The sequence below is a fragment of the Micrasema longulum genome, unplaced genomic scaffold (assembly GCF_059751315.1).
Source record: "Micrasema longulum isolate JH-2025_06_02 unplaced genomic scaffold, ASM5975131v1 h1tg000982l, whole genome shotgun sequence".
Taxonomy (NCBI): Eukaryota; Metazoa; Arthropoda; class Insecta; order Trichoptera; family Brachycentridae; genus Micrasema; species Micrasema longulum.
In genome coordinates this window covers 364,900-381,430 of record NW_028278172.1, presented here as the reverse complement: position 1 = coordinate 381,430, position 16,531 = coordinate 364,900, and the positions used below count along the sequence as shown (strand labels likewise).

The following is a 16,531-nucleotide window of genomic DNA, read 5'->3' as shown; positions in this document are numbered from 1 at the left end:
TAAAATTCTTATTTATTTTTTATTTTTTGTCACATTTAATGTTTATATCTTTTTAATTTATGAAAACTTAATTGGTCTTTTTATGTTAAAAAATTGTTGTTCTTATTACTTATTTTGTATGACTGTATGTTTTCTAAATAAAATAAAATAAAATAAAAAAAAAAAAGTGGCAAAGACAGAGTGATATGGCAGTCTATCCTAGTTTATTTAAAATAATTTAATAATGATTACTCGGCTCGAAGTACGGCGTGGTTACCCTCTCGGCGCGCAGATATAATTGGATCGCCAGTCGAGTGCTGATCGCATCCGTATTCATAACGAAATTAGCTGTCAAAATCACCCTTCAGCCTGTTCGGTTCGCTCCCAAACACCCTGTACCTACCTCATTTTCTACAATTATATCTGTACATTAACAGACTTCTTACAAAAAAATACATATTTTCTTTTTCTATAATTCACATTATGAATTGTGATACCGACGGAATACAAACATATCCATGAGAAAAATCAATTTGATCAAAAGTCTTTTCCAATCTTCCTTATTTGGACACTCAATTTAATTCAATTAATTTATTTTGAATAATAAATACATTACAAACTAAAAGACAAAAAATACATAAAGAGACTCTTGTCAAAATAGTAGGAGAATCGATTATGATGGGAAGATAAAGACGTCATACCTTCACCTTGACGGTATAGTTGAAGATAAATTCCCTCTAGCGATTATAAAGATATACTACTGACCCCACCTTCAAGTTTTGGGTCGGTACATCGATATGAAACAAGGGGAAGCGTACGTCACCGTACACATATCTACGCTCTAAAATGACATAGCTTTAGTATGACGTCATAGTTAAAGATAAAAGTCTCCCGACCGACTATAAAGGTCCACTACCGATAAGTTTTGATGTAAGTACATCGGTTTATACGGACGCGACGGGTCTAGAACCTCTCAATACGTTTATCTACGCATTAAAAGTGTCAAAAAATTTATTCCATTTAGAGGTTAGCACTTTTTTTTAAAAGCCTATTAAAAATATGAGAGAGAAATAAGTAAATTTTGAAGTCGAATTAAATTACGACGTAACTGACACTTTAATAAAACGAACGCCTATATGTGAAAATATTGTCGCTAGATTCTATCCTATTAACAAATAAGAGTATCTAGGCGTTAGAAAGTTACCACTGTAAAAATAATTTAGTTGCTATATTTTTTCCGGCAGTTTTACTATCTTTTCGAGTGTAGGTATTGAGACTTTAAAGGAGCCGGCTTTGTAGTCGATCGGTAGATACATACAGACGATCGTTAAGCGTACCGTCTAGGTGATTTTCAAAAGTCATACAAAATTTATGTTCATGCAAGCATTTTTTGCTTGAATTGGGATTTATCGGAGTTTATAATCGCTTTGAAGTGAGCGCTTTTTATTACAGAAGCGTACATAAACTATAAATGAGAACTATTTTTTTGTTTGCGGTCATTATGGAATGGTGGCTTGTTTCGACCATTCGATGTCGATATGACAAGCAGGTAGAACATACCGAGGTAAGATACGGATAGTACAGAAGTTTAGTATACCGTCTCGATATAAACAGATGAAGATAGCGTTCATAATCGAGACACTGATGTAATCAAATCAGTTATCCTATCCATCAAATGGCCATCTTCTCAATTCTCCTCTTTTTAATGTGTTTCTATACTCATCTTCACTTTATTTCCTTTTTCTTTCATTCTTTTTTTTAGAATTAATTACGAGCTTAGTGTAATAATTATGATATTGATGTTTTTGTTGATATTTCTAGATAAAACCTTATAGGTAATGATTTACAAACTAGTTATAATTATTTATGTTTTCTGTCCCCTGTTAAAATACTTATTTGATCTCCTAATCTCCAAAATATGTTAGAATTCATTCATTCATCATTTATTTATTCATATATATGTACATTACAAAATAAATATTCTTAATTCGTACATATAGAAATAATTAGGTAAAATTAGGTATATGTAAAAAAAAACACATTAGTATACATAATATCCAAAGAATAATATGTTAAAAAAGTAAGAGAATCTTGTAACGAAAAACTCCCTCAGAGACGTGAAAAATGTCAATGTCCAAAGTGATATTGTTCAACATAGAGATAGCCCTTCCAACAGCTCCTGTATATTGGAATGTGAAACAGTCTATGTTGACGCTGTCTAAGGTAATTATCAGGAGCATACAAGCTAATGCTCCGCATAATTTCAGGGTTGACAATAATACCGCGCAACAATCGAAAGAAGTGCGTTGTTAAATACACATTCCTTCTAGTCTTCAAACTGCTGTAACCGAGCATACCCTGGAGGAACTCAGTGGGATGAAGCCATGGATAATATCCGAAATAGTATAAAAGCTGTAAACGTTGTACACAATTCACCAGTCTTGAAGATGACTACTTAGGCGAAAGCGCTCGTTGGTCAAAAAAATAAAAAAGCAAAACTAAACCAAGAAATTTTATCATGATTTTATTTTATGATATTTTCTATAATGCTTTATGTACTTTACTGTATGCTGTAAGAGCCCTCTGGGCGTTTATTAAATAAATGAATAAATAATAAATAGGAATACATTTAAATTATTTCCGCATGAACACAAAACGTTGCTGTGAAAAATTTACTCTGAATTGTTTCACGTTAACCTCATGCACGGCAACCAAACGCGCTAACCACTGTACCACAAGTTGGGCATAAAATACGTTTAAAAAAAATATAAGTAAATATCAATAATTGAATAAAATATAATTTACACAGAAAAGTAAAACTCTGTATACCAGTGGCGAATGGTGATTTTATTTACAGGTAAGCTTTAAAAAAAATCATATATTTGTACCTACATAGGAGGTGCATAATATTATAATGTAAGTAATATATACTATAAATTGATATTTTTCTGTGGTTCTGTGTGATACAACAACTCTCATCCATGAAATTAACTCACACTATGTAACTTCGTGATATATTATATTTTATAGATATATTATCCATTATTTTAGTATAAAATTTATTAAAAAATTCTACTACGAATTCAGTCGATATTAGGTATTTAATTGAAATGTCAACTGGCCGAATTGTTCTAGTAATTAATAGTGCTAAAAACGGCCGCGTCGAGTGCCGTATGTCCTGCAATATGACGCATGAAAGTAATTATGGTCTTATGTCAAAAGTACCATCTCAAAGAAAAATACCCCTTAGGAAATAATGTTTGAAATACTGTTTTCCAAATCAAGAATCTTCAAATAATTTGTGTAATCTGCAAGTTTAATCTAGGAGAATCGAATTTAATCGCACTGGGGTTAATACATTCAAAATATAGTATACTTATTTGTATGAAAAAATAAGCTGGAATAATCGGCTAGTTTCTTGGCTCACCGCAGGCGCTGGGCGCGCTTTATTAAAATTTATATTTAAATTGATTTGAAATGATTTAAAATAAATGTTAATTATTTATTTGTTTTTCTGTAAATAAAGTTACAATAAAACATTATTATGGTTAGTCAAATATAATTGTAAGCTGCGCATAATCGCTTCTATACACGGTTCGCCCCTGCTGTATACAAGCTTTACATCTGTGTGAGTACTGCGACAGCATCAACTTGGGCTTTATTATCTTTACCTCGGCATTCTCCGCAATGTCCTGTTCAGACCAGTGTGAAGGGATGCCTTTGGTAATACTTATACTAAATTTTGTAAATGGTGTCTAGAATTCCAACCGTCCATGTGGTTAATAGCTGCGAGGCGTGTTGTAATTTCACTCCGTTTAATTACTGTTATTTACTTTTTTTTTCAATTTCATTAATACATGAAATTTTTTTATCAATTTTAAAAATGTGTAAATTGGGGCAAGATTTCTTACCGTCCATGCGCTATGTAGCTGCAAGGCGTGTTGTAATCAAGCTCCTATCTATTTGAGATGAACGATAAATCAGATTGAGATCCTTTCGTTTATCCTTTGGTTTATCCTTATCGTCCATGTTTTGAAATATTACAATAAAATAAATAAAAATTCAGTGTGTTTGCAAGGGTGAAAAAAAGTTTTGTTACCTGGTTTGAAGTTTCAGGACAAATTAAATAAAACAAACTTATTCTACTACAGACACTTGACAGTAAAAAAAAATCCATTAACCAATTGTTTTTTAACAAATTAGAATGTTATTTTCATTAAAAAATATAGAAAACACAATTATAATTTTTACGTCACACAAAATCAACCGCCACCAATGTAAGTCAAAGACAATCTTCCCATCAAATAAATTGTAGAGCAATTTATTACCCAACTTTACTTTGAGATCGATTTGACAGCTTTCCATAGAGAGGCTCCTTTCGAAACAAATGGTAAAATAATTATTTGTGAGTTGTAACTAATTAAAATAAATGCCAAATGTAACAGAAAAGCCTTGGTTTTCCAAAGTGATTGTGAACAAGTTTAAGACATCCTCCATATGCAGAATGCGCATTGGGCACTGCTGCAATGGTTCTCACCTCTTCAGAATCCATGTCCGGGACTCTGCCATTTGCGAATGTCAGCTTGATGAAGAAGATTTAAACCATGTTTTTTTTTATGCCCCATAAATGATTGTTATCCTGATTTCCTATCCGACCTCTCTGATATTAATATCCCATTCCCTATTCATATTCTAACTCTCCTGTCCCCTCCAATAAACATGTATTGAAAAATCTATGTAAATATTTAGTTTTAAATGGTGTTAAGTTGTAAATATGCTGTATTATTACATGTTTACATTTTATTAAATATACTAACTTACTTACTTGTATATATTATATTACTAACACATGTGTAAATATGGAAGAATTAAAATAAAATAAAAACTGCAAAAAATAACATTATTTTAGTAGCCTGTTGGGTCAAAGTTAGAACCGCCTCATTGTTTTTTTACAATGGCAACCCTTTTTATGATGCGGCAACACGCGAACAAAGAAGAATTCAAATTTGTATTAAATGTCAAAATATTTACGTCATGTCCTAGTGTTATTGTTTTAAAATGCGTATTTGTTGAAAAATACCGTATAATTGTACAGTTATGTTTTAAAATAACTGTTTTTAATGTGAAACATTTGTTGTTTTAACGAATTGACGCGTGCCTTAACATTTTATTAGTGAATTTTTATCTGTAATTTATAACCTAGCTTTTTGATGTCCGAATTAGAATCGCATATGCCTTTGGCGAAGGGCTCGATGCCTCCCTGTTGGAGTGACGACGTACGGATGACGTCGCTTTTCGCCCCATTTCGTCTGCGATCACTGAATCCGACAGATTATGAGGCGAAAATGAAGTTTTGGACGGAGATGATCTGCAAATGGTGCCAGCAATCGGGTTCCTTTAGTTATGACGATATTAAAAGCGCCTTCCAGAGGAAGGGAAAGTACCCCGCGTGTCTGGACACCGTTATGGAACAAATGATCGCGTGAGATATTTAATTTTCTATTAAAAATAGCGTATTTAAGTGATTTACCTGTTTAGCTTCTGTCCACGTCCAAAATATTATCTTAATTCCTCGGCACCCACTACATTTCTTCTCTTACTCATGTGCTCATCCAATAATCTACATCTCAACTTTAGTAAGTGCAAGATTATAAGATTTTTTCGTGTGGAAAATCCAATCGTATACGACTACTCACTGAACGATGAAATATTATCATCTGTGTCTAGTATACGAGATTTGGGTATTATACTTGACACTAAACTTTCTTTTACAATTCATATTGAACATGTTATCAATAAATCCTTAACTCCTTTTATTTATAAAAAAATCTCTCATTTTTTGCATGTGTGGTGACTAAACAGCACCGTAACGCGCGAAAGTTTTTGGGACAGTAAGGGAAAAGTTGAAGATACAAATCAAGTGACACGTATCTTTCAGGGGCGAATCGTCAAAGTAAGCGATTATGCACAGCTTACCATTATATTTGACTTTTAATTATAACAATTTATAGTAACCATGTTTATGGGAAAATAAATAAAGTAACTGTTATTTATTATAAATCACCGTTTATATCTTTCTACAAAAAAATATCTATGAAGTGCGCCCAGCGCCAGCGCCCAGCCCATTCTTACTGAATGATAAAACTAGCCGATTACCTCAGCTTATTCTTCCATACAAAAAAGTACACTGTATTTTTCGTCTTTAACCCAAGTCGGCTTTTTTAGTACTAAAACAAACTTGCAGATATTTTTAGAAGATTCTCTATTTGGAAACTAGTATTTCGAGCATTATTTCAGAAGGACTATTTTTCATTGATGGGATACCGTTGACATATTATGTATCACATAGGACAGGTGGCGTTCGCAGTGGCCGTTTTAGGCATTATTCATTTTAAAAGAAATCGGCCAGAGCTCAATTCTTGACAGTACTGTCAATGACAGATCATAATGAAAATATCTGCTGAATGTCATTGTGGTATGTGTTAATAAACTTTTGTACAAGTTTAGTATTCTATTAAAATAGTGTAGAATAAAGCTACGTATATCGCGTGGTTAGTAATAATTGTTGTTTGAGTTGATTTTCACAGAACCTCAAAAAAAATAGTCATTTATAATTACATTACTTGCATGTTATGTAAGTACTTATATGTAGCACAAATTAATGAACATTTTAAATAGATTACCTATAAAATAAATCACGGCTCGCCACTGGTATCTTTTCGGTGACAGGGTCTAACCCACCTCTATTCAAGAGGAATATTGTTTAGTAAGTATTTTATGGTTCCTCGTTTCCAGTGACAGAGCTCTGGTAGAGAAATCATCGGTGCAACCGTATAGCCAGGGCTGGATAGGCTGGGGCGCTCGCCAGCTGGTGCGGCCGGCTGTGTGGGCCGCCTCCTCCCTGCTGAGCTCCAAGGCCTCGGCCCTGGACCGGCAGAAGAAGTTTGTCCATTTGGAATCATTAAAGGTAATGTAAAGTTGATGCCGCCCGTCAATTAATAAATGCGTTTGCAGTGTCTAGAGTCGATTATTGTAATGGTATCTACGCAGGTCTACCAATGAACAAAATGACTCGCCTACAGTCTGTAATGAATGCCGCAGCGAGACTTATTTTCTAAGTTCAGTCATATCACTCCACTACTTCGGGAATTACACTGGCTACATTTTCCACGGAAAGTAGAATACAAGCTCTGTCGGCTTATGTATAAGTCACTGCGCAACTCTGCTCCGGAATATCTAAGGGAACTCTGTATTCCAGATGAACTAGCTGACAAGCGTCTCACGCTTAGATCAGCTACGTCTACGGGGAGAGGAAAAGTTATTATACCTCTATGCAAACAGCGCACTAAATTTGGCGAACGCGCATTTGCAGTCGCAGGCCCTACGGCATGGAATGCTCTCCCAGCAGAGATGCAAGGCTGTGAGAGTGAAGTGATCTTTCGGAAAATAACTTAAAACCCACTTGTTCTCTAAATCATTTGAATACATCCTTAGCGTGGTGACAAAGTACATTGTTTTTCTTGAATTAAAAAAGTTAAAATTAAATTTATATCTTTATATAATCACTTTGTAAAGCGCCCTTGAGGTATTATATCACAAAAATGGCGCTATATAAGGTATCCATAGTAAAAGAGCTGAAACCTTTATCATGCAGGTAAGATTCATCCGGCTGAACCAATTCACCTACTAGGCAACGCCTGAAAACCCTAGGGAGAAAATCCAGCCAGTTTGCAAGCATTTGGACATACTCAAAACATTGTTGCTGTATTATTAGTTCGTATATTATTTTTATATTTATTTATTTGACTAGTTGTGGATTGGAGTCCAGATGTCGGTGATGAAAATTCACAAATGTGGGTACCAAATCAGTGCCCTATGCATCACTTGATGCGTATAGAGAAATGATCGTAGTGATGTTTTTATAATTTTCTCTCTTTCACAGAACCAATCGCTGGCATTTCTGTCCTCGGTACCCGACGAGTTGAAAATCGGCAGTTTGGAAGAGCTGAAGACGGCCTCTACGCTGATGGCTTCAAGGACGCATGTCGGGGACTCGATGGAGCTGATGATGAACTGGCTTCAGAGCCAAAACCTAGCCACGTGCAGCACCGACAGGCAACTCTTCAAATTAGGTTCGTGAAATATTGTTAAAAATATGTCCGCGGTCTTTGGTCAGAGTTTTAAAATAAAATTGAAATAGCTTTTAGAGCCTGATGATGAAAATAGTCCGGGATAATTATTTTTTTTCTAGTATATATGTATTTATATGAATAAAATAAATAAAAAACTTTCACCTACATACTAGGCAACGCCTGAAAATATTTTTCAGTTTATATACTTCTTCTTGGACCAGGTCGATTTATCTACAATACTTTGAATTTCTCAAAATTTTTGTAGACCAGGTCTGGATTCAACCCCCTAAGGGGCTGTTAATATTAACATTGGCGGCCTCCGTGGTGTAGTGGTCAAGACGCTTGACTCACGTACGGAAGGTTCCGGGTTCGATTCCCGGTGAGAACACAAAAAAATAAAATGCGATTTTTCTCAAGCCTCAAGTGCTCTGTGATGTAATTCACCACTGTAATTAGGCCTCCTGGCCTGTTGTGGTGCAAACAAATGTAATGTAATGTAATGTAACATGATACATCAAAGACGAAGAACATTTTAGAGAAGGGAAAATAGAAGTCTAGGCGTCCACAGGGCACATGTGATTTACATTCACCATTCTGCGTATGTTTAAACATCCACGTTTCCTCAACTCTTCCAAGTAAGTGAATCGCTTCAGCCGGATGAAACTCACCCACATGATAAAGGTTTCAGCTCTTCAACTTCACAAACGTCAACAGGTGGAAGAATCAAAGGAATATAGATGTTGAAATATAGGCAGAATGGTGAATGTTAGGCATCCACAGGTCATAGGTCCTGTGGATGCCTAGACTTCTATTTTCCCTTCTCTAAAATGTTCTTCATCTTGGGTTGAATCCAGTCCTTGTCTACAAAAATTCGAACAAACTAAAATACATTGTTGAGTTTATATTTATTCGCCATGTAATAAATACGCATTAAACATCAACCTCGTGTCTTCTGTCAATCTCTAACTGGGGTAGGAGCCCCCACAACCACTACAGTTCCTACACATGTGCTAACCGGCTAATATATCAAAGATTATTTGATTAATGTGACACGATGATACAGCTCCGCGCCCAAAGGACCTTTTTGGCACGGCCTTTTAAGAGTTAAGAAAACATTTGTATCTGTCATGTTACCATAGGTGAAATTGGTGTTTTTTTTTCTTTTACAGCTTTGGATCCAAACACGAAAGTAAAGCCTTTAACAGAAGGCGAAATTTGCCTTCCTCGGTTAGAAAAAGCGAAAAAACATTTAGAAGTTTCCATAGAGAACATGAATGAAAAGTCTTCTGCCATGAGGTTGTCTGCAAAAATTTGCTTGACCAGAGGCGATCGGACGGGGGTAAGTCTCAATCAGCTTATCGTGTAGATTCCGTGTCCGAGCGGGTGAGGAACACAGTTCTGTGATCAACAAATAACAACAGAGATGGGGAACGTTTTAAGGGATGAAATATGAATGTCTTTGCAGTAATTTATTTATTTCATTTTTTGGTTCGTGTACCTGCACACAAATCTGGATTTTCTCCCAAGACGGGAGTAGGGTTCTTGATTCGTAGCATATATACAAAAACCAAAAATGTTACCTGGTGTGGATATTCGCTAAATAAGCGTAATGGGGAATGTTGTAGTACCTACATAAAGTGGCCACTTAACCCAGCCAATGACAGGTCATAAGCCCTGTAAACGCTCGAATATCCATAATCCTGAATCTTGAATTTGAAAAAATTCTACCTCATCTCTGTAGGGATATAAATAAAAATATTTATTTATTTATTTAATTCAGGTAAACGTTAAACGAGTCACTGGCGTAAAATGAACACAAATATAATGGAAGATATAATTTATTCATTTGACGGACTTATGCAGTCCATTCTAACGATGGTAAATACAATTTCTTATAATAAATACCGGCACTGATAAAATAAAATACAACTAAATAAAATTAAAGCTAGGACAAAAAAAAAAAATTACTACCTCAAGACAAGATCCGGTCTATCTTAAAATAAAAGACTAGGAAATATAAAGAAAAACATAAAACAATAATACATTTATACTAATTAAAATTCAATGTTGTTTTTACACGTGTTCAAAAAACTTATTTTGATAAACTTTAAATTTATTTATTGATATATTGTTTTTAATACTTTTTAGTTCATTTGGAAGATTATTATAATTTTTTACACCTTTGAAGACAAAGCTATTTTGACCATGACTTGTGTGGAATTTAAGAATTTTAATATTATGTTGGTATCTGAGTGACTTATTCATCTCGAATTCGTTTATTTGTTCTTCTTTATATATTTGTATAATAGAATTTATTTTATAAAGAGTATGAACCTTAAATATTTTAAATAGACTTTCCGTATTGAATGTTGAGGGTTTCTTTAATATTACTTTAATAATTAATCTTTGTACTATTTTAAGAGGGTTTAATATATTGGCGTATGCACCACCCCATCCTACAATACCATATTGTAACAAAGATTGTACAATTGAGTAATAAGCTATTTTTAAATGATTGATTGAAATAAAAAAATACTCTCCATCGGTTGTTATTTGTAATCTTCATGACTCCGTGTAGAGTGAAATCCAGCCTGTCTCGGCAAACATTTGGACCTACTCGGGACATTGTTTATAAATGTTTTTTTCTAAGGCGATGGGGCATTTGAGACAGAAGAAACTTCTGGAAATCCGAATGGAGAAAGCTGCCAACAGCCACGAGTCCATCTCTCACCTGGTGGACTCCGTTCGCCAAGCTCACAGCGATTCCGAGATATACGACGCCTTCAGGTGAGTCACGATACGGCCCCGAGATGGGTTATTTATTTGACGGACTTATGCAGTCCATTCTAACGATGGTAAATACAATTTCTTATAATAAATACAGGCACTAATAAAATAAAATACAATTAAATTAAATAAAAACTAGGACAAAAAATATATAAATTATTATTTATTTATTTAACTTTTTGTACGTAATGTTATTTGTACATTGGCTTATTACCAAATGGCAACTTCTTCCAACCAACCAATAAAATAAAAGTTTTATTTTTATAATTCAAGTTACAGAACATATTCAATGGAAAAAAAAAGATTAAAAAGTTAAAAATATATAAAAATATAAATAAACGTATTTGTTTATAAATTACCTTAAATCAAAACTATTACTCAATGGGAAAAAGGAAAAAGGAGGAAAGAGGAAAAAGGAAAGGAGGAGAGATTAAGGAAGAGAAAGGAGATGTTTCTTCAGACGTGATTTAAACAGAGATAATGAAGTAACATCTCTGATGGTGGATGGGAGATGACTCCACAGTGGAGCCGCATGGACACTATATGAGTTAGAGCAGAAAGAGGAATTGTGGATGGGTATTAAGAGAGTGCCTTGAGAATTAGAACGAAGAGGTAAACCATGAACTGATAAGCGTTGAAATTTTTCACGCAGGTTTATAGGAGCGTTAGGACTATGAAGTACATTGAGCAGAAGTGAGACGGAGTGATAGTCTCTCCGCTGTCTAAATTTGAGCCATTTCAGTTGCCTCCAAGCTCCCTTAAGCGGTCCTTGAACATGTTATCAATAAATCCTTAAAACTCCTTAACAGAAGAACAGCTGACTTCAAAAATATCAATACCCTTAAAGCTCTCTTATATTCCCTAGTTCGCCCGCACCTAGACTATTCCTCTGTTATCTGGTCTCCATATTATGATGTTCACATCAAAATATTGAATCAGTTCAACATCGATTTTTAAGAAAGATGGGCTGGAGGTTGGGCTTATCCGGAGACCAATATATGTATAATGAGTTAGAAACTACTTTGAATATATCTTCTCTTCGAGACCGTCGAAATAAATCCGACCTTCTAGTCCTATTTAAAATTCTCAACTCACTCTTTGATGCGCCTGAACTACTGAGCTCGATAAAATTAAATATCCCAACTAGAAACTTCAGACAAAACTGGCTCTTTCATACTGATAACCATAGAACTAATTATGGTTTCCATTCCCCTATGGCCAGAATTCTCAGGTCTGCCAACAAACAACCAATCTTGATTTCTTTGATAACAAGTTGTCTTCTTTCAAATGATCTCTGAACCAAATTAAATTATGAACACCTCTCTCCCGCTTCCACTCCCACCGAGTCTACTATATACCATTGTGTCATTCTACTTTCCTTTATAATAATTTTCCATGTATAAATAAGTCCTTATAAATGCCCATTGGGCGTATATATAAATGCACCTTTCACCCTGTTCCCAGAAGCCACCGCCATCTCTAGTCAACATACTTCCCGGATACACAAATTCCTCAGATTAAGGTTTCAATTGATTTCAGAACTGGATTGAGCGCTCTGAAGATCACTATGAGACAAACCGGCTTAGAAGAAAATAATGTGATGGACACTATGGATGATATCAAAGATGTAAGTGCCTCGTAATAATTCATTTGTAAAGAATTCTTTTGTTGGGATGAAATGGTTGGTTTGCTTGCCGTGGTTTTGTTGTAAAGTTGCGTGAAATTGAATGAAAGATTCACTCACGTTGTTCTGAGATTTAATAGATAATATGATGAATACAAGATTATACAAATAATGATTCAATGAAACACAACACTGAATGAATTAACCGTAACACGAATTTGTATTATTTGGGTATTTGAAAGTTTTAGAGAGAGAGAGCAAAAAGCTAACCGTACCGAAGCCGACACGGGACACGGAGATTCTGTTGAGTTTCGATCCTGTCGCCTCACGCGGCGTTGTTAGCGGTAAAAATGCAGCATGAATTGCATTTTCAAAATTAAAGAAATTTAATTGCGAGAAAAACGCGACGTGTTGTTGTGACGTCAAGATTCGTGATAATGTTCTGAACAAATTTTGATGGCCGGGAACAAATCAACATGAATCGTGACGTATTAGGAGCGTGGCCAATGGAATGACCGTTTTTGCGGGATTTCAAAATTGCAAATTTAAAAATATTTTTTATGCCACTAATAATAAGCAAAAAATGTTTTTTTACTTGGCAACGCACTGCCTCCGTCTCCGTCCACCATTGAAATGTCATCGATACAAATATTATTTTCAATTATTTTCCAGTGCTTGGACACGTACAGCGGCATAGAAGAGGCCATTTCTCAGCCGCTCGGGATGACCTTCGACCGGGACGAGCTGGAGCAGGAGCTGCGCGATCTGGTCGCCAGCAGCAACGCGGCGGACGCCGGCTCCGGCGGCGCCGGCAGCCCCGTCGGCGCCGGCAGCCCCGTCGGCGCCGGCAGCCCCGTCGGCAAAGAAGACCTCTTCCCCACGCTCCCGGTCGTACCAGACACGGAGATAAACACGAAAATCGGTGAATATTCTACATTTTCATCGCCTTTTATTTCGAGTGCATCCACATGTTTGTGGACAAAATGTTTTTGTAGCTTTCAATTTTTTTTGTAGTTTTTATAAGAGAACGGACGCAGCAAACTCCGGTGACAACTGTCGTCAAGCGGAGGCGATACGCTTGGCTTGGCCATGTACTGCAGATGCCTCCTGAGTGCCTTAACCACGCTTGCCTACTTTACAAGGCATCAGGTTTTCGACATCCTGGACGTCCACAGCTGATTGTTCGTCGGCAGTTCATGTCAGAACTACGAGACGCAAACCTGCTCGGGAGGACGCAAAGGAGTTGGCGGCCGACAGAGAGCATGGAAGCTCTTTGTGGATACCATACAGACATAGAATGATGATGAGCTTTCAATTTCTTTTCAAAGTTTTTTCGATTCTCTACATATGCTCTGTTTGAATAGTATTTTCGCACGCACGTCGGCCCACTATAGGAAATTAAAGTATGGAGAGAACTAGCAATATCTATTCTGTCTGTGTCCAAGCAGATGAAGAATACAATTCTGCGTGTGAAATAGAACCGAAATCCTGGACGAGTGTTTTCCGCTCACTGGCTACTCTCGGACAAAAATCCCCGCGGGCCCCCCGCAGTCTAGTATTGACATGTTCGCCTACCATGCTTAAGGTCCCGAGTTCGATTCCTGGGAAGGTCGGTATGAAATATCGACTAAAAATGTGGTATTTCGTGTTAACTGCAACGGATTGGAAAGCCATTTTAATTCTTTTCGAGAGAAAGACATCAACGACAACCCTGGCAACACTAACAAAATGGCCATTTTGTTTTCTTTGACAATCTGACAGGTGAAAAATTAAAGTAAATTTTAAAAATTGTAAGCCGGGTTGTGGTCCCGTGGCTAGTGTTGCGGACTCACGGGCCGGAGATCCGAGGTTCAAACCCCACTCAACCCCAACTTGATTTCCATTTTCCTATAGTGAGTTATTTACAACTCGTTGAAAATGGCCACCAAAATTGAAAAAAAGTTTGAGTAATGCATTTGCTACTTACACACGAAATGTGATCCCATCCTGTTTCTTGTTGATCCCAGCAGCATTTCTACACTTCAAAACGACACAACACGGCATAGTTCAATTCAAATCAGTAGTTGTGTACCGAGCGACGTCTACAAAGAAACTAATTGGTCAAAACGTAAAATTACTCGTTTCAGAGCAGTTTAGCCGCCTTCTGTTTGATGCGCATATGCGGTTTCTGGACTATTCTTAATTCTATACTGTCATAGTGAAGGTATGGCATTTGTATGTTCCGATTGTAATCGCCCCCTAAATAATTAACTTTTTTTCTTTTCAGATATCAAAGTCCCGGCAAACTCCAATTCCATAGATTTCCATACAGACATGGAAAAAAGACTCAAAAATCTTCGTGTCTTCCAAAAATTTTAAAAGTACATCGCAAACCATAGACAAAACAAGTCCAAATCTTATAGACAGCGCGGGAAGCAGACCATTCCTACGCTTCAGGAGTCAGTTTCTTCTTCTTTCTCGGAATATATTGGGGCTCCTACGCTACGGGTACACTGGGGATTTTATCAAAACACTCTTTGATAATGATGTGTGGCTTATTGGATCTAAGATCACATGAGTTATGATAATGCGGTGTCCAGGACGTGCTAGCCTCCTCGCGTGAACTACCAGACGGTCGCTCACTCGTCCCTCGTTGCTCGTTGCTCATCGCGTGACATTCGTAACTCTTATCTTCTCGACCCCACATTGCCCTCCCCCCATTCGAGGGCGGAGTCTCTTTGCCCCTAGACTCGCGCTACCGGTGGTGATGGGGGCTCGGCAGCTTCCACGTCCGCTGTGACCCTGGCTGCTACTGTCTTCGTCAGGGCACGACGGCGGCGGCACCTCGCCATGATAATTGTATTGGCCGTTAACCGACCCAGTGCCTCGATTATGAACGCTATCTTCACCTGTATACATCGAGACGGTATACTTAACTTCTGTACTATCTCTATCTACCTTGGTATGTTCTACCTGCTTGCCATCTCGACATCATATGATCGAAACAAGCCAATGAATAACCGCAAAAATTAGTCTGCGTTCCTTACGTCATTAACATTTAAAGTGGTTCTCATTTATATTTTAAATGAGCTTCTGTGATAGAAGATGCCCACTTCAAAGCGATTATAAACTCCAATAAATCCCAATTCAAACAAAAAAAAGTTCACTTGAATATGATTTTAATATGACTTTTAACCATTGCCAAAAGGATATGCTTAACGATCGTCTGCATTTATCTACTGAGGTAGTACTGAGCGATTACAAGGCCGACTCTCGATACGTTCTCTCAAAGAGATAGTATAACAGATGGAAAAATATAATAACTAAATTTTTTTTTACAGTGGTAACTTTCTAACGCCTAGATACTCTTTATACCTAGCGACATTATTTTTGTGAACTCCCAAATATTGAAAGCCGTCAACATTCTCCGTCCTCTGTCCATTATTATGGAGAGGCTGATCAGTGTCATGATGGGCATTTTTACTATCAATATTAGACAATAAATTTTACCTATCGTTACATACACGACTGTAGTCTTCACCCGCCCGGACACAGAAAAAAATTCCCGTATCTGTCTGCAACAATTTGGACATACTCAAAAATGCTCACACTCATATCACAAAATTACTCGCCAAATGTTCGTACGCATTGCTGGATTTCAAGAGTTGAGGGAATGTGGATGTTTAAACATGGGCAGAATGGCGAATGCTGCGCCAAATTTAAAGTGGTCACTCAAACTAGCCAAATAATAATTTTATAGGCAGCATTTGGTTTTTACTGGGCAAACAGTTGTGGAGGCAAATTCACATCGAATAAAATAATATCATTTTCTGTTTGTTAAAACAAGCCAATGACAGGTCGTAAGCCTTGTAAATGCATAGATTTCCACATTCCCTAATGATTCTCGTCTGTTTGATAAAGAACACTTCATTTCATGTCGATGCTTTTATTAAATTTTTGCATTGCGTTTTATAGGCAGCATTTGGATTTTACTGAGTAAAGAGTTAGGCAAACATATATCAAATAAAAT

The 16,531-nt window shown here is 36.4% G+C and overlaps 1 protein-coding gene across 2 annotated transcripts; it reads left to right on the top strand.

Annotated features, from left to right (window-relative positions):
* The first annotated feature begins 4,981 nt into the window (after nucleotides 1-4,981).
* On the top strand, nucleotides 4,982-16,530 carry LOC148277783 (charged multivesicular body protein 7). 2 transcript variants are annotated; one of them, XM_088232416.1, is made up of 9 exons: nucleotides 5,041-5,461; nucleotides 6,775-6,946; nucleotides 7,922-8,111; nucleotides 9,281-9,450; nucleotides 10,762-10,898; nucleotides 12,438-12,525; nucleotides 13,195-13,347; nucleotides 13,384-13,444; nucleotides 14,789-16,530. In XM_088232416.1, exons 1-9 carry the CDS (start codon nucleotides 5,190-5,192, stop codon nucleotides 14,878-14,880), a joined length of 1,335 nt encoding a protein of 444 aa, XP_088088542.1. In that variant the 5' UTR covers nucleotides 5,041-5,189; the 3' UTR covers nucleotides 14,881-16,530. The 2 variants fall into 2 exon arrangements, with proteins under 2 accessions (XP_088088543.1, XP_088088542.1); XM_088232417.1 differs by having other exon boundaries at nucleotides 4,982-5,461; nucleotides 13,195-13,444.
* Nucleotide 16,531: the final 1 nt, after the last annotated feature.

Excerpts from the sequence above, each read along its gene's own strand:
- LOC148277783 (XM_088232417.1), top strand. The coding sequence starts at position 5,190 with ATGTCCGAATTAGAATCGCATATGCCTTTGGCGAAGGGCTCGATGCCT. Across the intron at positions 6,947-7,921 it reads TCCATTTGGAATCATTAAAG|AACCAATCGCTGGCATTTCT; the intron begins GTAATGTAAAGT and ends TCTCTTTCACAG. Across the intron at positions 13,445-14,788 it reads GGAGATAAACACGAAAATCG|ATATCAAAGTCCCGGCAAAC; the intron begins GTGAATATTCTA and ends TTTTCTTTTCAG.